At 41.1% G+C, this 20,813-nt stretch overlaps 1 protein-coding gene across 2 annotated transcripts in view; it reads left to right on the plus strand.

Annotated features, from left to right (window-relative positions):
• Nucleotides 1-18,415, plus strand: part of CILK1 (ciliogenesis associated kinase 1) — a 40,211-nt gene extending 21,796 nt beyond the window's left edge. Inside the window, exons 6-13 of one of the 2 annotated variants that reach the window (XM_015136532.3) lie at nucleotides 330-501; nucleotides 3,043-3,210; nucleotides 5,319-5,639; nucleotides 7,095-7,285; nucleotides 7,405-7,553; nucleotides 10,214-10,342; nucleotides 13,267-13,389; nucleotides 14,396-18,415. In XM_015136532.3, the coding sequence (XP_014992018.1) occupies nucleotides 330-501; nucleotides 3,043-3,210; nucleotides 5,319-5,639; nucleotides 7,095-7,285; nucleotides 7,405-7,553; nucleotides 10,214-10,342; nucleotides 13,267-13,389; nucleotides 14,396-14,550 (1,408 nt within the window). In that variant the 3' untranslated portion in view covers nucleotides 14,551-18,415. The remainder of the gene's footprint in view (nucleotides 1-329; nucleotides 502-3,042; nucleotides 3,211-5,318; nucleotides 5,640-7,094; nucleotides 7,286-7,404; nucleotides 7,554-10,213; nucleotides 10,343-13,266; nucleotides 13,390-14,395) is intronic. The other variant, XM_077999807.1, reaches the window with a different exon arrangement.
• The last annotated feature ends 2,398 nt before the right edge of the window (nucleotides 18,416-20,813 follow it).

Raw genomic sequence — 20,813 nt, forward strand, 5'->3', positions numbered from 1 at the left:
TTCCTTCCTCTCCCTTTCTCTCTTAGTTTTACCTTCCTCTTTCTCTTTTCTCTCTTTTTTCCTAATTCTTACTTTTCCAGTGTTTCTCAAAGATGCCATAGAGAAGTCTCCTGTAGAGAAATGCTCAATAGAAAATATTGTGAACTAGAGAGGCACTACTTGTCAACAGCAACCCACGGCAATTGCCAAGTTCTCACAATTCCATTACACCACAATGAACTAGAGAGAAAATAGGAACATATACACCCCCTCACTGAGAACTGATTGTTATTTAATTTAATGTCTGAGCAGTGGAAGCAATAGCTAGCAGTTAACCTTTGTTCCTCCAGGTACAGGGCTCCAGAAGTACTCCTGAGGTCTACCAACTACAGCTCCCCCATTGACGTCTGGGCCGTGGGCTGCATCATGGCAGAAGTTTACACCCTCAGGCCGCTCTTTCCTGGAGCCAGTGAAATTGACACGATATTCAAAATTTGCCAAGTGCTGGGGACACCAAAAAAGGTAATGATACAGAACAAAGGCCGGTGGGCCAAAGCCAACAGCCTGCCATGCTCTCTCCTCTCAGCCCTGTTCAGCACTGGCACGATTGAGCACCTGCCCATTCTAGACTCTTTCTCTTGACCTTAGTCATTCTCCACTGCCCACATTCTCAGACACAGCCGACTTCTCTTCTTCCTCCTGTTCTTAAGTATGACATCTGTCATGGCTCCTTCTGCCCTCCTCTCTATATCATCTCGCCTCCCTTGCAGAACTTCTCAGTTCTCATTGCTACAACTCTTATGCCTATTCAGAAGTCTCCTGAATGTAATCCTTAGCCCCTGCCTCCCTCCATTATTACTCCACTCACATGTTTATAACTCTGTACGGGATTTTCTCCTGACTCCCTCACCATCACCTCAAACTCATCATTGCCTTTTGTTTGCCACCCTACTAGCTTCCTTCTTTCATTCTCCATGTTCATTTGTGGTCTGATCATAATCCCAGAGCCCCCACCTTGAAGCTGAATTTCAGCTTTACCTTCTATCTTTCTCCTACTCCCCGTTCCCTTCATCCAAGCGGCTGGTGGGTAAATCCTGTTGAATATTGCCACATTACATATCTCACGTGGCTCTTGTTCCTTCAAGTCCACTGCTGACATCACAGACTGGACCGCAGTCACCTACCTGTGTCTAATGGCATCTTCCCCATCTTTCTGCCTTCAAGTGTTTTCACTCTGGCTTCTTGTCCAGTCTGTGGCCAGATTCAACCTCCTTAAGAACAGCTCTGGTACTGACTTGCCCTCATAAAAGTATTGGTTGACTCCCCATTGCCCAGCCTCGTAACTCCTATTCCTATCGCTCATTTCATTCATTCGTGTGTGTGACTTGGTTGGCGGCTGGGCAGGAGGGATTGGCTTAATATGAGGAGGTGGGCCTGCCTTTTCTAGTATGCCTTTCTGTGGTTTTTCTGAATCCTGAAGGTTCTCTGTGGTGCTGCCTAGTGGGTGTCCAACTTGGAAGTAAGGATATCGAAGTGCCTGGAATGACAAATGAGGCTGGACTTGAAGCCAAGAGTTCAAGACAAGCCTGGGCAACAAAGCAAGACCCTGTCTTTACAAAAAAAAAAAAAAAAAAAACTGCGATCCTCCTGTCTCAACCTTCCAAGTAGCTGGGACTACGGGCACAAACCATGGTGCCCAGCTAGTTTTTTTTTTTTTTTTTGGTAAAGACAGGGTCTTGCTCTGTTGCCCAGGCTTGTCTTGAACTCTTGGCTTCAAGTCCAGCCTTATTTGTTGAAGTGCCTAGAATGACAAATGTACCCCTAACAGCTGCATGCCCTGAAATTTCCCTGCTTCTGTGCTCTGCACATAACACCCTCTGCCTGAGTGATATCTGTCACATGGCCATCAGTAATCCCCCTGCTCACTGTTTCTCTAATCCCCTCCCCATCTTCATCTGTGTCGTATGTTATTAATATAATTATTTGTGTACATAGTTGTTTCTTAGACCGTAAGCTGACTCAGGACAAAGATTTGTTGTACGTTTATTTTCCCAGGTCCCTGCACCATTGCTGGTACAAACTAGATCCTCAAAAAAATTTTTTAATCATTTGAATGAATTACTAATGCCACCTCTTCAAGAAAATTTCCTGAGTCCAATGCTGGAATCTTTCTCCTCTGCATGTCTGTACCTGTACCTCTCTTGCAGCTTTTGTCACTTTTTACTCTGCATTATTACTTTGTTTTTAAATAAATACTCTTTTCTCTTTTAAGAACAGTAATACTCTTAAGCACAGGATTTATATTGGATCATTTTTGGATCTCCAACAACACTAAGCATATAGTAGGCATTCCAGAACTGTCAAGTGAATGAATGATAAAAGCTATATGTATTGCCACTTGGCTTTAAAAAAGAGTGGAGGAACAATTACCTTAGGCTGTGTGTTATAAAATAGTAGAGTGTTAGAACTAGAAGGAACCTTAAAGACCATTTCTTTAGCATTTTCCATCATTCACTCCAGCATTTAGTGTCCCACAGAAATGATGCATGAAAAAGTGGAAAGCTTGAGACTGGGTGAAACACCTTTCTTTGCTGCTGGTCTTCACATGTGTAATTTGAATTATCAAGTTGAAGATAGCGTAGGTAGAGTTTCACAAATTTATTTATCCAGGAACGGGATTTTGTTTTATTTTGTTTTCTCCAAAAGAATATCTCATTTGCAGTTTCAAAAACCTCTGTCTCATGGAACACAGTTGGGGAAATATTAATTTGTTTCAATCCCAAAATCTTAAGAGATGGACTATCTTATGTAAAGATTATTAAACAAGTTGGCAAATCCAGTGTCTTTTCCACTATTCCCCCAATTTCATGATCTTGATAGTCTCTCTATTAATCCAAATCTATGTCTCATTCCACACAGTGCCACGGTAGTGAATGTGGGTGGTTAATGAATGTGGGTGGGTAATGGCATGGTTGCCTTTCCATTTGAGGCACACATGCCAGAATATAAACTTATATCACAACAATTGGCTGAGCAAGATTTTCTATCTTTTCCTTCTTTCAGACTGACTGGCCTGAAGGCTATCAACTTTCAAGTGCAATGAACTTCCGTTGGCCACAGTGTGTACCCAATAACTTAAAGACCTTGATTCCCAATGCTAGCAGTGAAGCAATCCAGCTCCTGAGAGACATGCTTCAGTGGGATCCCAAGAAACGACCAACGGCTAGTCAGGTTTTCTTCCATTTTCTTCTGTTATGGAGTTCATATCTAACTCTGAATAATTTCTATAAATTGCACAGGAAATATTTAGCATTTAGTATTATGGGTGAGAAATAGTACAGAATACCACTAATGGTGTAATATACAAGGTATGAGAACTTAAAATAGTTTGAAACTTACTGAGTATAAAGTAGTTACGATGTAAACAATACAGTTGCTTTGAAAATGGGCATATAATTCACATGATACATCACCATTTATATGAAAATGGAAATAAACATATATTTATCTGTCTTTGGAGAATGTTTTCAAATCTATTCTCTAAGAGTTTCAATTATATAGTAGTTGGTTTATAAGCCAGTACTGGTTGTTGAAAGGCAACTTCTTGTTATGTAAAGTCCAACTGACTCATGACCTAAAGAGATTGACAGATGAGACAGAGCTAGGATAGTAACTGCACTTAGCATTTCATAGCACTTTACACTGTGCAAATGCTTGAGTATATTTTATATGACTTTTAATCCAATGAAGACTGCATGAGACAGGCATTATTGTTTTCAATTCTGTAAGTGAGAAAACTCAATCTTGGAAAGTTTAAGCAATTTGCTGTAATAACTCATCTGCTAATTAGTTCAAATAGTGCAACTAACTACAATTAAACCAACTGACCTGAAGTATGAAGTCAGGTCCACTGATTTCATAGCTCCTGCTTTCCCAATCCATCTTCCCATGGGCCACTTAGACTTAAATAATGAAATATACCCAAAAGAGGTATAGTAATGCTGTGGTCTCTTATCACTCACAGGCCTCTTGCAAGCCTCCTTTTGTGGTAGTTACATCTGGCTCCTTCTCAACTTGTCTCACTGACAGTTACTTTGCTCAGAGGATCACATAAGTGACCAATTCTAATCAGAGAAGATGATTCAGGAGAAGAAGAGTGATGAGGGTATTTGAAGAAAGTGCCAATGTGGTGGTAGAATTTGTGATAGCTGGAGAGATGATAGTTGGAGGAATAATTAAGGAGTGTAGAAAAGCAATTTTTCCGAAAGCTGAAGGAAAAAAGAACTACAGTTTGGTGTCGTAAGGCTTTGGATGGCTCAAGGGTTGGAAAGCTCTCAGGAATGCACTTCTGGTGGTGAAATTCACAACTGGCTGAAGGGCAGAGAAGAAGCTTTTCGATGAAACCAGTTTTTTAATGGATGCATATTAGAAATGAAAAGAAAAAGATTCTGTAGCAAGGAACCAAGAGAGGAATGTATGCTTTTAAGAATAGTGTGAAAAGCTAAAAATACCCCCCAAATCAGTTAAGACTTGCAAAAATGTCTGTGACTACAGAGAAGGCTCTCAAGTTATAATAGATGCTAGAGTCTGGGACCTCTACCAGGCTATTCCCATTAATTGCCTCTGTATCTACACTTGCATATAATCATTACAGATGTTTTTAACTGTCCCAGGCCTACTCAGAAAGATTATGTTATGCTTAATAACTTTCATTCAAAAAGACAAGAGAATACAGGGAATATTTCAGAAAGAATTGTAAACCTCTAAACTTTAAGTTATCTCTTGGCCATCCAGAAAACTCAGTTATTTGGAACAACTGACATGGTTTTGTTCTTGATAGGGAAGGGTTAACTATATCATGTGTTACACTCCTGGCACTTTTGGAATAAAAGCATATGTGCCTGCTTATTTTGTACTCAATTCTTCAGAGTCTTCCAGGATCATTATGTTTGGCTCTTTTGGTTTTATATTATTTTTTTCTTATTCTGTGGAATGAGGAAATAGGCTTGGAAGGATGAAATACCCTATTTAAGACACATAGCAAATAAGTTACAAAACCAGGATCTGTGTTGATCCAGAATGCTTTTTAGAAGTAGCCAGGGTAACAGCAGTGTAACTGACTACTATATATAAATAACTTTGTGTTGCAATCATTACATATATTTTATGGTATCTTAGATAAGAAAAATCACAAGAGGTGTTAAAAATTCAAGATGCTGTTTTCTAGTTGGGCTAAGAAACAGTAGTAAACTGGTCACAATGAAATATAGCCCAGTAATCAAGACAGTGGTAACTTTCCTGGCTAGATTTTTCTCCTAAAGCCTTTTTTGTCATTCCAGGCACTTCGATATCCTTACTTCCAAGTTGGACACCCACTAGGCAGCACCACACAGAACCTTCAGGATTCAGAAAAACCACAGAAAGGCATCCTGGAAAAGGCAGGCCCACCTCCTCATATTAAGCCAGTCCCTCCTGCCCAGCCGCCAACCAAGCCACACACACGAATTTCTTCACGACAACATCAAGCCAGCCAGCCCCCTCTGCATCTCACGTACCCCTACAAAGCAGAGGTCTCCAGGACAGATCACCCAAGCCATCTCCAGGAGGACAAGCCAAGCCCGTTGCTTTTCCCATCCCTTCACAACAAGAATCCCCAGTCGGTGAGCAGCCCAGATTCACCAGTGAGCTTCGTGTCTGTTTATTCCTCTTCTGACCCCATTATTGGGTGAAATATTTTCTTTTCGTTATACAGAGTGCAATCATGGTAGATTTATGTTTGCAACAGCATGGAATTGTGAAAAGACACTTGGCTTTGGAGTGAAAGATCTAAATTCAAGTTCTGGCTGTGCCTGTTAATAACGTTGTCACTAATGGGGGCAGTGTAGGGTAGTTGTTGAGAGCTGGCTTCTGCAGCCAGACTGCCAGGGGTTCAAATCTCAGCTCTGCTGTTTAGTAGCTTGATACTTGTGCAAGTGATCTGGCCGCTCTGCTCCTGATTTTCCTCATCTGTAAAATAAGGATAATAATAGTACTTACCTGATACAATTGCTTTGAGGACTAATGAGTTAATACTTGAAAAGAATGTAGAATAATACCTGGCACCTAGTTACAACTCTGTAAAGGTTAGTAATTGTTATTAATCCCTATGGACTCAGTTTCCTCATTTGTAAAAGGAAGATTATAGTACATGTCTTACCTACCAGACAGGGTTGTTCATAAGGATCAAAGGTCATGATGTTTTTAAGATGATTTGAAAACATAAAGTGCTATTTATATTAATATTTTTAGATTGTTATCCACATTATTGCTGTTAATCGATACTGTTAATGCTGGGCTATTAACTGAGCCCAGATCTTTCTGCTCCTCTTGGGCTGGTTTTCAAAAGAAAACAATGAGTGTTAGATTTAATAAAATAATAACTTGCCAGGGGGTTCTATTTTTCATTAACTTTGCAGTGCTGTCTGAAGAGGCCAACTGTCTATCCTTTATGAAAAAGTGGCACTTTCTGTGTCAGTTAGTATTTGCTGAGTGCTGGCTCCCAACCACTGCGATGTGAGACACTGCCAGAAGCTGCAAGGTGGTATCTCTGGCCTGCTCACTTTATTGCAGCGCGCAGTTTAGAAGTGGTGTGTGTATGGAAATGTCCTGTTGTAGCTAATTCTTTATAGCTAAGAGATAGTAACCATATCTAATGAGAAGGCAAAAAAAAACATTGTTTGCATTGATTTCTATAGAAGGACAAGCTAACTGACATCTTAACCTTAATTTCTTACATCCATATTTATAATAGTGGAGATCGTATTAACTCATCTAGGATGAGACTGAGTATGAATTTAGCCATCTTCCTGGTGTGTGAGAAGTATCTTAAAATTTTTTTTATCCTTATTTTATACAACTTTAACATTCTCCATGGATGGCAGCCGATGTGATCCGTGAAGGATGAGTGAGACAGAAAGACTGGGAATGTGTTTTCCACAGTTGCCCCTTCAGATAAGTCATGTTATGCCCCAGGAGCCTCCTTTGTGTAGCAGAGGAAGTTCAGAATGGATATTACTCATGAATGAGTTCTGTTAATGCCATATATTGCTTCCCCCCAACCCAATTTGTTTACACAGAAAATCACAGCTGGCCTGGAGCACAAAAATGGTGAGATAAAGCCAAAGAGTAGGAGAAGGTGGGGTCTTATTTCCAGGTCAACAAAGGATTCAGATGATTGGGCTGACTTGGATGACTTGGATTTCAGTCCATCCCTCAGCAGGATTGACCTGAAAAACAAGAAAAGACAGAGTGATGACACTCTCTGCAGGCAAGTGTGCTGCTCACATTTGTAAACAGACTGATTCTGGGATTTGTGAGATTATCGGTATGTATCTGAGGATACACACTGTCTCTCATGCTGACCCAAGCCATGCTCTCTTCATTCAGGTTTGAGAGTGTTTTGGACCTGAAGCCCTCTGAGCCTGTGGGCACAGGAAACAGCGCCCCCACCCAGATGTCATATCAGCGGCGAGACACGCCCACCCTGAGATCTGCAGCGAAGCAACACTATTTGAAGCACTCTCGATACTTGCCTGGTAATATAAATGACTTGGCTTTACTTTGATTATTAATAAGAAACCCTGTCCTTGCAATCACACATTCACGAAGGTTCTGTTTTAGAAGGCAGATACTAGGCGGCTTCCTTTCAGAACTGAGGGGAACATCATAGAAATATTTGCTGAAGCCCAAGCCTCACTTTTATATATTTATTTATTTATTTTTTTTTTTTTTTTTTTTTGAGATGGAGTCTCTCTGTTGCCCAGGCTGGAATGCAATGGCGCCATCTCGGCTCACTGTAGCCTCTGCCTCCTGGGTTCAAGCAATTCTCCTGACTCAGCCTCCTGAGTAGGTGGGACTACAGCTGCCCGCCACCATGCCCGGCTAATTTTTATATTTTTTACTAGAGACAGGGTTTCACCATGTTGGCCAGGCTGGTCTTGAACTCCTGACCTCAAGTGATCCACCCGCCTCCGCCTCCCAAAGTGCTGGAATTACAGGCATTAGCCACCGTGCCTGGGCCCAGGCCTCACATTTTTATCTTTTATAGTCACCCAAGATAAGAAATATGGTATAGGAAACTGGGTCCAGCCTCCAGGGAGGGAGGAACTGGCAAAAGCTGGGCAGCATGTCTGAGGCTCCTCTACCAGACCAGGTTTAGGGGAAATGGCCACTAGGGAAACCAGGGTGGGAGCTTAGTCACACCATCCTGGCAGTACTACAGGGGTTAAATGTCAATGCTATTGTTTGGTGGGTACCCAAGCCTCTCTTCTGATTTTCTATATTCCAAACTTACAACATTAGTGAATCATTCATTCAGTACATATGTATTAAGCATCTACTGCGTGCCAAGCACTGCGAATATTATTGTAAACAAAACAGCCAGGCAGGGCCACTGGGTCACGCAACTCTGGGGAATTCCTTCACTCTGTAGTCTACACAGTGGCTTTATACAGCAGCTTTGCAGACAATATCCTCACCCTCACACAGCTTATATGCTAGTGGTGGGAGAGAGACTTTAACAAATAGACACACAGTAATCACAGATTGTTAAAGAATGGTCTCAATAAGCAACTTGGCTGGGCCCCCAAAGAATGAGAAGGAACCAAATGTGCAGAGAGCTGAGGGCAGAGCACACCAGGGAGAGAGTAAACAGTGAGTGCAAAGGTCTGGAGGCAGGAGAGGGCTTGTCCTGTGAGAGGAACGGCAGAGGCCAGTGTGGCCAGAGTGTAGTGAGAAAGGAGGTGACGTAGTGTGTAGTATGAGGCATCTTTTAGGGCCTTGTAAGAAATTTGGATTTTGCTTCATGAGTGATGAGAAGTCCTTGAAGGGTTTTTTGTTTTGTTTTGTTTTGTTTTTTTGAGACGGAGTCTCGCTTTGTCGCCCAGGCTGGAGTGCAGTGGCCGGATCTCAGCTCACTGCAAGCTCCGCCTCCCGGGTTTACGCCATTCTCCTGCCTCAGCCTCCCGAGTAGCTGGGACTACAGGCGCCCACCACCTCGCCCGGCTAGTTTTTTGTATTTTTAGTAGAGACGGGGTTTCACCATATTAGCCAGGATGGTCTCGATCTCCTGACCTCGTGATCCTCCCGTCTCGGCCTCCCAAAGTTCTGGGATTACAGGCTTGAGCCACCGCGCCCGGCCGTCCTTGAAGGGTTTTAACTGAAGGAGTGATGTGGTTGTATCAACACCTGTATGCTGAATAGGGGAGGGGCCAGCAAGCTGGAGCTGTCGTCCAGGTGAGAGGGGGTGGTGGCACAGGCTGGGGTGCAGTCAGAAGGGAGGAATGGGGTGAGAATGGCAGGCCCTCTTGATGCATGAAATTCCTACCCTCTGATTGGGAATGTGGCTTCTAAAGATTGCTAGACTTCATCAGGATTGACATTTTGTTCTTAGAAGACTGGCCTGACAGGCCCCAGGGTGAGCTGGAAGAAGAGAGATCCAGATGACAGGTATAGAGTGATCCAGTATGAGGGGCCAAGCCTTGAATTACAGTGACCACAGGCAAAAAGGAGCAGGGAGTGAATCAGAGAGCTATTTTATTTCTTTTTGGTTGTAGGGGAAGAAGAAGAAGGATAAAGGGGGAATTTAAACTTTCTGTTCTGGAAAAAAGCCGCAGTGCCTGTGGGAATGGGAGTGATCTGGATGAAAAGTGGCTTTTGTCTTGAGGTCAGAGTCAAGGCAACCCTGTTTTGGGAGGCCTTGAGTGTGAGAGACAACAGTTGGTGAGGGTTCCTTGTACATATCAGAGTCATCAGCATACGATGGCAGTAATGGTCCAGGTCGGGTGAGAAGATGGAACCCTGGGGACAAGACAGAAAGAGGAGAGCAGAGGGCTGCAGAGTTGGAGGCTGGGGTTGGGGGATGGAGAAGAAACTGAAAAGGTGACTGAAAGGAAGTGGTCTGTGAAGGGGAAGAATAGCATGTCCAGTAGCAGTGAAGCCCAGGATGGCACCAGAGGGTCAAGACGTGGGACAGATCCATTGGTAGAAGCATAAGAGGCCTCTCTTGGGCCACCCACCAGTGAGATATCTTTCCTCGGACATCTGTCAGATGACATCATCACAGTCAGTTTTTGCTTTGATTATTGCATCATACAGAAGTTTTTGACAAATTGAGTTCTGCATTAATTTTATCTTTGTAGTCTGGTGTAAGATTCATTGTGTGTTTTGCATTTTAAAATCATTTCTTCTCTATTAGGCATCAATATAAGAAACGGCATACTCTCGAATCCAGGCAAGGACTTTATTCCACCTAATCCATGGTCTAGTTCTGGCTTGTCTGGAAAATCTTCAGGGACAGTGTCAGTAATCAGCAAAGTAAATTCAGGTGAGTAATGATCATTAACCCCTAAATGGCAAAAAGCAAATTCCCTGGATGCAGCAAGGTGGGCAAAAGGAGCCATGGGACGAGCTTTGGAAGCACAGGGGCCTTTGTGGTCTGAAAGCTCAGTCCTCTTTTCCAGCCCTACCCTCCTCTCTTTCTTGGCAGCGGTCCCTCGGGACTCAGCCAGCTCCCATGGGAGTCTGCCTTCAAGGGTAGCTGGAGAGTAGAGCATAGTCTTTGCTGGCTCAAGGGAAAAACAAAAATACCTTTACAGACTCCTACTAGGCCTGACAGCTAAGGCCCTGGCTGCAGCAGACACCCTCTTCCTGAGGTGGAAGTCACCCTTGGCTGTGTCTGCCTTGTTCCAGCCTGTCCCCTCCTTCTGATGACCCAGCCGCAGGCCCAGAGTATCAAGATCCTTTCTAGTTGGAAGGTGGACAGTTTGGAAGACCCTCCCCACTTTTTTTGTTAAATGGATGAATGAATTTCCTGAGTCCCAAGGCTGACCAACCCTGTTCACAGTAGAGGCATTTCCTGCATCATTTTTCCCTCACACAGGCAGCCCCTGCTATGTGCTGCTTCCCCTCTGCACTTCCAAGTGCACTGCCCTCATCCATTAGGTGTTTGTTTACTTTAAGGAATACAAAAAAGAAGGAGATAATATAGCAACACCTGTGTAGCCACCACCCAGCTTAAGAAGTCAAACTTTGGCCAGGTGTGGTGGCTCATGCCTGTAATCCCAGCACTTTGCCCGGCTGAGGCTGAGGCAGGCATATCACTTGAGGTCAGGAGTTTGAGACCAGCTGGCCAACATGGTAAAACCCTGTCTCTACAGGCGTGGTGGCAGCAGGCCTGTAATCCCAGCTACTGAGGAGGCTGAGGCAGGAGATCACTTGAACGTGGGAGGCGGAGGTTGCAGTGAGCCAAGATCGTGCCACTGCACTCCAACCTGAGGAGATTCTGTCTTAAAAAAAAAAAAAATGTTAAACCTGGCAAATACACATGAAGCCCAGTGTCTGTGCCTTTCCCGCCTCCCTGTTTCCCCTTACCTCCCCACATGCCAGCCTGATCGGCTGTTTATTTAGGTTTGTATAAACTTCATAGTGTGGTTTTGCAGGTTTTAAAATTTATTTGAACATAATCTTGGATTACTGCTACATGTATTTAAATAGATATATGTGTAGCAATTATAGAGATATATCTCATATATTATATAACATATACAATATACATCTATACAACACCATAACATTATATAGACCATAATTTATGTATGCCTTCTCTTCTTGATAAATACATAAGTTGATTGTAATTTTTGCTATTAGAAAGAGTGCTGAAATGATTATTGTACCCCTATTGTTATGCACATGTGTGAGGATTCCTCTGGGTATGAGAACTAGGAGTCAACATTTTATTTTATTTTATTTTATTTTATTTTATTTATTTATTTTTATGTATTTATGTATTTTAAGATGAAGTCTTGCTCTGTTGCCCAGGCTGGAGTGTAGTGGCGCGATCTTGGCTCACTGCAACCTCTGCCTCCCTGGTTCAAGCAATTCTCCTGCCTCAGCCTCCCGAGTAGCTAGGATTACAGGTGTGTGCCACCACACCCAGCTAATTTTTTTTTTTTTTTTGTATTTTTAGTAGAAACAGGTTTCACCATGTTGGCCAGGCTGGTCTCGAACTCCTGACCTCAGGTAATCTACCCGCCTCGGTCTCCTATTGTGCTGGGATTACAGGTGTGAGCCACCATGCCCGGCCAGAGTCAACATTTTAGGTTAAAGGGTGTGCTCATCTTCAGCTTCACAGATATTGCCAAACTGCTCTCCAGAGGGATATGGGAGTTGCTCTACATCCTTAATGACACTTGGTACTGTCTAGACTAAAATTTGTGCTAATCTGATGAGTGTGAAATGGTATCTATTGTGGTTTAAACTTGCATATCCTGTTTACTAATGAGGTTCATCACCTTTTCTTGTGTTTATTGACTATAAGTTTTCTCTTTTGTGACTTACCTGTTCAAATTCTCTTCCCATTTTTCTTCATATTTCTTCATTCACCAGAGTGCAAAATACACCCCAGCTGACCAACACAACTCCTCACACAGGCATTCTAGACTGTGTTTCCTACTCTGCCTTAAGCAATTGCTGAAAAGGCTCTGTGTTGTGGAAACAGAGCAACTCTACCACTTACTGACTTCTTAATGGTTAGAACTTCCGTTTCTATAATGAGCAATAATAACAGTCTTCATTATTCCATGTGTACCTTTAAGCCTAAATAATAAGAATTATATTCATTCACCTATCCAATCTTAATTGATTATCTGCTATATGCAAGGCATTCCGTTATCCTCCCCAGAATGCAAAGAGGAGTAGCATACAGTCCCTGCCCTTAAAGCACTCTCATGTGGAAATGACATAAAAAGTGAAGGTATTTAATATTTTAAAAAATGGTTAATTTTTCTGATGTGGATAAGAATATTTAGTGTGTAATTACTTGTCACAGCTAAATAATTGAATATAACCTGTGTTATTTATATGTACTGTTATTTATATGTACTGACATGGAAGGACAACTATTCTATATTATGGAGTGAAAAAAGCAAATTTTAGAACAGTCTAAATCTACTTTTACAAAAGAAAATAAAGAACAAATGTCACCTTTCCCTTTTTTAAAAAAATTTCACAACCAACCCACCCTCTATTTGGTTGCCCCCACGGGAGCAGCACTGTCTTTGACCCTTGCAGTCTTTCTGACAGGGTGGTATGGTGGGATGCTTGGCTCTGAACTCATTTTCATCATGATTTGCTCTTTTCCCTAAAAGTAAAAACTTAGTTTGTTATTGCTCTGCAGTACTGTTATTTAACCTTGTTGGTGTCCTGGGTACATGTCTTTGTAGTAAAGAGCTTTTTGCTTTTTCAAATCAGTTGGTTCCAGCTCTACAAGTTCTAGTGGACTGACTGGAAACTATGTCCCTTCCTTTCTGAAAAAAGAAATAGGTTCTGCTATGCAGAGGGTACACCTGGCACCTATTCCAGACCCTTCCCCTGGTGAGTTGTATTTTAAATTATTCATGAATTGACTCAACAAATGGCTACTCAACAACTGCTTTGTGCCAGGCATGTTTTAGGCCTGGGATCCACCAATAAATGAAACTTGCACTCTACAGACAATAAGTAAGCGAAATAAGTGCTATATAACATATAGTAAGTCAGATGCTTACTGACTTAGTGCTAAGGAGAAAAATACAGCAGACAGGAGGTAGAGATTGTGGGGGCTGGAGTGTGGGGTACAGGTTGCAATTTTAGCTAAAGAAGAGCTCACTGCAAAGGAGTTGTTGAGTAAAGACCTGGAGGAGGTGATTGAGCAAGCGTGCGTTATGAGTGAGGCTTTTCCAGACAGGAGATTCTTCTGTGCTTGAGCTTTGAGGCAGAACTGGCCTGGCAAATTCAAGGAGCATCAAGGAGGCCAGAGTGCAGGAGTGACAGGAGTGAGAAGGGGAGTAGCAAGATGAGGTCAGGAGCGATATGATGCCTGTAAGCACATTGTCATGGATTCTGAGTGACGTGGAGTCCCTGGAGTGCTTTGAGTCCATAAGTGAGGTGATCTGACAGCCATCTCCACAAGCTCCCTCAAGCTGCTGTTGTCATGAGACTGAAGCAAGGGCAAGGTAGAAAACAGGGAATCCAATTAGGAGGATGTTGAAATTATCCAGGTAAGAAATGATGCTAGCTTGGGCCAGCGTGGCAATAGTTCAGTTGGTAAAAAGTTACCAGGTTCTGTAAATATTTGGAAGGTAGAACTAATAGGATATCCTGACAAATTATATGTGGGATATGAAAAAAAGAGGGGTCAAGAATGATGCCATTATTTTTAGCCTGACAACTTTAAAACGTTGTCTTTAACTGCAGTAGAGAAGATTGTAAGTAGGAGACAAGATGCTCCTCTTGAATGAACTCCTTATTTTCTCATGTTTTTGTCACCAAAATGCATTTATTTGCACTTTACTTGCATTGGCCCCCTATCAGTCATGCCGGCCTTTTTCTTTCATTGCAGGTTATTCCTCCCTGAAGGCCCTGAGACCTCATCCTGGGCGACCATTCTTCCACACCCAGCCTAGAAGCACTCCTGGGTTGATACCACGGCCTCCAGCCGCCCAGCCAGTGCACGGCCGGACAGACTGGGCTTCCAAGTACGCGTCTCGGCGATGACTATCTGCCTTGGTGATGAATCTCTACATAGGGAGAAGCAGGACACTTTCCCTCAGCTGACTGGTGTTCTTCCTGCAAGATGTACAGAGGGCAGAAAAGCAAATCAACACTTTATAGTTATTCTTCTGAACTAAGACATGTCAATATTCTTTTTTAAAGTTTTTTTTAAAATATTGATTTGAATGCAGTACGCTTTTTTGTATAAAATTATTTTATTCTAAAACTGGGTCCCGTTATTTTCTTAAACAACAGCATTTTGTATATATGGATTATGTTTTAGCATTTTATACAGTCAACTTTGTAATGAACTTTTTAAAGATTAATTGATTTTCCTTTGGGGTTCCAGATAATATTTTCTACAGACTTTGAAAAATGTAATAATATTAATGCAGTATTGCAACAGGGGTGCAATTTAAGGCTATGTGATAGAGGGTTATTTACTCAGTGTGTGCAGATATTTATGAAGTGGTTAAATTTTAAGTGTGGCTCACTAGGTACTTGAGGCCTTCTTGGACTGTTGTTAGAAAAGTGATCCTCTGCTTTTCTTAACAGGTCATTGGTTTGATTTTTGGATACCACTCTGCTGTTCTGAAAGGACTATTATATAATTCACTTTGTTTTACTTTTGTTCCCCAGATGAAAGAACTCTAAGTAAATACGTTTTAAAAAACCATTTCAACACCCTTTAATGTGGTTGCAGATATCACATGAAACCAAGCTTAATCATTCTATGCCATTGTATTCTAATTTATTCCACTTTTGAAATCAAGTTGTATGTGTACCAATAAAAGGAGAGCTTTTTGTTTCAAAAGGCTCTCAACATGAAGCTTAACACAGTCAATCAAACTTACATTCCTGCCAAGATGCATGGCCAAAAAACTAAGTATCAAAGCAGCAGAAAGTTTTTGATTATAGTAACTGAGATGGAATTTTGCACCTAGCTCGGTTCTCCAGATCTGGCTAGGAGCAGTCAATGACTAATCTTCTGTCCTAGCCAAATTCTCAGGACAATTTGGGGAGCAGAAAGAGTTATGGCAGAGGTTCCACTCATCTACGAAGTCACAGTCACGTGCCACATTTGATCTCCTAACCCTGGTGTAGTTTCTTTCAAGAATGAGAACTCTATTTGTTGGGCAGAGGCTGTTCCATTGAGAGGAATGTTTACAGCAATTTTGAAAATGACAAAGCCAGTTTGGAGACAGAAAAAGACAAAAGGTCCAGTCTCATCCACCTCTATATGGTACATTTGGCTCACTTATGGTTGCCTTAAAGGCAAGAGGGAAGGTCACCATCAGTGAACGCAATGCAGTCTGAACAGTGTATTGACTCATATTCTCCTAGGGCTCAAACTACTTTCTTGGTTCCAGGATAATGACAAGTTGAACCATATGTAAGTAATCTTTTTTTTTTTTTGGTTTTTGAGACGGAGTCTCACTCTGTCGCCCAGGCTGGAGTGCAGTGGCGTGATCTTGGCTCTCTGCAACCTCCACCTCCCAGGTTCAAGCGATTCTCCTGCCTTAGACTCCCAAGTAACTGGGACTACAGGTGCCCGCCACCACGCCCAGCTAGTTTTTGTATTTTTATTAGAGATGGTGTTTCACCATGTTAGCCAGGATGGCCTCGATCCCCTGACCTCGTGATCCACCCTACTCCACCTCCCAAAGTGCTGGGATTACAGGCATGAGCCACTGCATCCAGCCAAGTGATCATTTTTATAGGTTAAAATGATAGGTGAAATGAATCTAGACACTTTCATATGGTTCAACCTAATGACTTGGTAAATTATTGCTTTGGTATATTAATAATATGTTGCATTCATTCTGAACAAATTACCATGGCTTCCAAAGAGCCTTAACCTAAAATCAGAGAGTAATTTACGCTTTGGAGAATCTGACTCAAAAATATACTTGACCAAGCACCGTGGTCCCTAGGGGCATGAGAAAAGCACATAATGGATGTGGATGTGATAGGTGGTCTTTTCCTGTTGACAAGCTGGCAGCAAAGCTTCAGAAAATATATATGCAAGCACAACTTGAAGCTGAATTCATTTCTGTATTATATTCTCAACTCATTATCTAAAGCATCAGAAAATGTGTTTTCAGAGATGAGTCCTTTACTATAAGGTTAATATTTATTTTCATTTTCTGTATTATATATGAAAAGTAAATTAATGTGAAACCTTGCCCAGCTTGCTGGAAAGCAGGTTTTAAATTGTAAATATTCCTTAGAGGAGCAAATGGATTGTTTAATACCATAGTCTCGGTAATCTAGCTTATATAAGGTCATTACATTTTTTAATTGAAAAACCTAGTTACCTGATTATTACACATTATAAAATTGTTTTTCTTCTAATACTTTATAGGGCCCAACTTCAGAAAATACTTTGCTTTCTTCCTTTTACACTTTCCTTTGTTTACCAGCAAACAACTTCCCTGGGGAAGCCAAACATATTTATAAAAAAATCAAGTAGCTGATGTGCAGTTGAGAAAAACTAAAAGACGGAGAAAACAAATTCTAACTAGCAAATGCTGTGAAGTACTCTTCCTCCCCCTCTCTGAAATGGGTAAAGGACCAATTGTGTAAAAAACCTATGCGCTATAGAAGGGAATAGTAACCATTTCTTTTGTCTCTCTGTTTTTGTTCTGACTGAGAATCTGTGCAGCCATTTCTTGTTATATGAAAACAAAATGCTACTTGTGACCTCTATTTTTTGTTACTGTAGAATTATAAAATGTAATGTAAGACACCAACAGAAATGATATACCTGTAACTGTACCTATCAGGACTATACCTCATTTACAGTCAGAAAGCTTACTGGGACGTCAGGAAATGATACAGGGTTGGTTCTCATTTCGTGCTGAAATGAGACAGAAGTTCAGTGACAAAGGTGCGCTGTGGGGGTATCGAGGTCCCCCAGGTAGAGCCAGCAGAGCAGGGAAAACTGCATTTGCATAAAAACTACTCTTAACATGATTGTTCATTTTACAGTAAAATTCCATTAATTACCAAGCCCTCACCCAGCTCATGTATGATAAAATTTATGTTGGAAGAAACTTGATTTTCAAATAATTTTTTAAATTTATCTCTTGCCTAAAGGACTATATACATCTAATATGGTAACACTATGTCATCTTCTGGAGTTATCAAAAATTGTATGCAATCAAGACAACACAAAATAAGAATTATTTTATTTTTAAGTGCACATACAGGTACTGTTGGAGTTGATGGGCACCATGCTTTCTCATGAAGTAGCATTTCCCTACCATCAAGCCATTGTTTTGTGCCATTCAGCAGATGAAAAAAAGGAATTTATGCTGTACATTTCAGTTCAGTGTATGACCAAAAGCAATATGTTTATAAGAAGATGTTTGACATACTAATTATTTTATATCATTTAAACCATACTGTAGCAACATAATATATGTAGCTAATTTTTAGAATTATTTTTACAATTTCCAACCAAATGTACTGTACTGTTATATAATTTATTGTGAGGATCTTCTCATGGAAACCATTAGGAAGACAAACTGGAGGTAAATATCATATTAATCTGTATTATCAATTTCTTACAGACACTGTGCTAATGTGAATTTTAAATGACCTGCATCAAGTCTTCTGATTTCAGATAACTCAGTACAGATAGCAATTAGTCACCTGATTTGATTACAATGGAGTAACTGACAATATATTTATTTATAAAGCAAATATTCATAATAATGAGAAGAATTCAGAGTAACCACTTAAGCAAGACCCTTCTGAAATAAAAATGTTGCTTTTTAAATAGTTTGTCCTAAGGTGTTTAAAAATGTCAACTTTATGTAAGGAAAAATTTCCTGCTCCAAATAAAGTTGAAGTTTAAGAAAAATTGATTTGAGTGTTCTGTTTTTGTTTTCATGTTCTTCCATTCGTGTTTTCTAATTTTTGTCCTTTGTTAGTTCATTTGGAACTTTGATGTTTTATAACTTCTCCTGAATGCTTAGTATCGTGTTACTGCTATGAAATTAGATGCATACACTTTGAGTAGCAGAATGAAGAGTTATCCTGCAATGTGGAGGTTTTTTTAAAATTCAGCTTTTAGAAAGTTAGGCGTCTGGAAGTGGTGGCTCATACCTCTAATCCCAGCACTTTGGGAGGCGGAGGCAGGAGGATCCCTGGAACCTAGGAGTTGGAGACCAGCCTGGGCAACATGGCAAGACCCTCTACCAAAAATCTCTACCAAAATTACAAAATTTAGCCGGTGTGGTGGTGTGCACCTGTGGTCCCAGTTACTTGAGGGGCTGAGGAAGGGGAATCGCTTAAGCCTGGGAGACAGGTTACAGTGAGCCCAGATCACCCCCCTGCACCCCAGCCTGGGCAACAGAGCAAGGCCGTGTCTCAAAAACAAAAACAAACAACAACAACAAAAAAGCAAAAGCAGGTGGAAACAGTTTCTTGTTCCTGATTTCATCATTTTAACCTGCCTTGTATGTCTTTTAGCTTTTCACAGCACATTCTCATATACAATATAAACCTTTAAAAGAAGTTCATAACTTCGTGAACTACAGAAAGAATGTCACAAGAAATGCATTTTCTAAACATTCTTTGACTCCTTGACAGGATTTTCTAGGAACATGATCTACCAATCAAACTTGCATTGGTGAATCCCTAACTGTGCCTCTTGCCATCAGAACACAGTGACTTTACTGTGTAATCATGGGCATTTGTCTTTTTGGCATCACGCTGGGCCCATGGCTGCCCCTTCAGAAACCCTGAAGAAGCCATTTCAAGCTCTCAACCATCTTTCCTGATAAGAAAACCCACTTGTTAGAATAGGGTCTTACACCAATCACTTATAGCTAAGGCTGAATTTAAGTCAAATGTTTCCCTCTTCTGGGAGTATACAAAGCTCTTAAACTGAGATTTGAAGCTCTTGACTTTTGTGCAAGGAGTTTTACCTACTACTGAGCAGATGAGTGAAGGGTTGAGACTAAGAAGATTTCTCAGGGCCTCTGAAAATGTATCAGGTAGGTAGGTGGATAGGTAGGTAGAATAGATAGATAAAATGAGTAAGACTGTCTCAGGATGAGGGCAACTCTAAGGGTCTTCAAGAATAAGCAGGTTGACGATGTCAGGGGCTTCAAAGGAATAAAATGCCTTTGGGGTATCTGTCATAGAATGCAGAACTATTATAACAGGATTTTTCATTTCTCCCCAAGCCTGTGTAATAACAGAGTCATGCTGCTACCTTAGTTACACTTTCAGGTGAACAAGGCTGAGTGTTGCCAGAAAAAGGTGTCCTGATCCAGATCCTAAAAGAGGGTTCTTGGATCTCGCACAGGAAGGAATGTAAGGCGATTCACAGAGTGCCATGAGAAGCAACAGTTTATTGAAAGCTACTCAGTTATAGAGTAGAGCGTCCTCAGAAAGCAAGAGGAGGAATGCCTCCTCTTTGTTTTTTATTCGATAGGGGTCTTATCTATGTAAAAGGTAAGCTAAGCAATGTCTACGTGCAAGTAGGCTAACAGAATGAAAAAAATTAGTACTTTGTTAATTTAAAGAAAGGTATCCTTGGCATTTCCATGCGTAAGTACGTGAAAGCATGACTATAATTACCTTAAAGGCATTTAGCATTATGCAATATTGGAACATCTGGACATTCTACTGTCATAGGAATTTGTCCTTCCAGGTATCATTAAGCTATTTCCTCAGCTATAGACATCTTAAGATGTAGTTGACTTTTTTTTTTTAATTTTACTTTAAGTTCCAGGATACAAGTGCAGAACAAACAGACAAGAAGTGTGTGTGTGTGTGTGTGTGTGTGTGTGTGTGTGTGTGTGTTGGACAGGGCATCATTCTAGACTTTTCTTCCTCCTCCCTTCCCTTTGACCTGATTAGTAAATCCTTTACCACCTACCTCTTTACTATTTCACCTTTTCTTACCCATTTTCTTCAAACGCATGGTGCTACTTTAATTTACACAGACACAACAGGTTTCTTTCTCTACCCCTACTACCCCAATTCATTCGCCTCACTTTGGCCAGAGAAACCTACTGAAAATAAAATCTGATCATGTTAGCTAGCGGCTGCAATTGTTCAGCACCCAGGCTTGTCAAGCAAGGTACTCTCGAGCACCCCTGTGGGTGAAGAAAATAGCATCTATAGCCTGAGAAATAGCAGAAGCTGCCTCTAAAAACAAGATGTATTTTCGAAGGCATGTATTTCAAACTTTGAAATCCATGTGAATTTCGCAATTGTTCCATAATATAGCCCTGATAGTTTTAAAA

This window comes from Macaca mulatta, chromosome 4 (assembly GCF_049350105.2).
Source record: "Macaca mulatta isolate MMU2019108-1 chromosome 4, T2T-MMU8v2.0, whole genome shotgun sequence".
Classification (NCBI taxonomy): Eukaryota; Metazoa; Chordata; class Mammalia; order Primates; family Cercopithecidae; genus Macaca; species Macaca mulatta.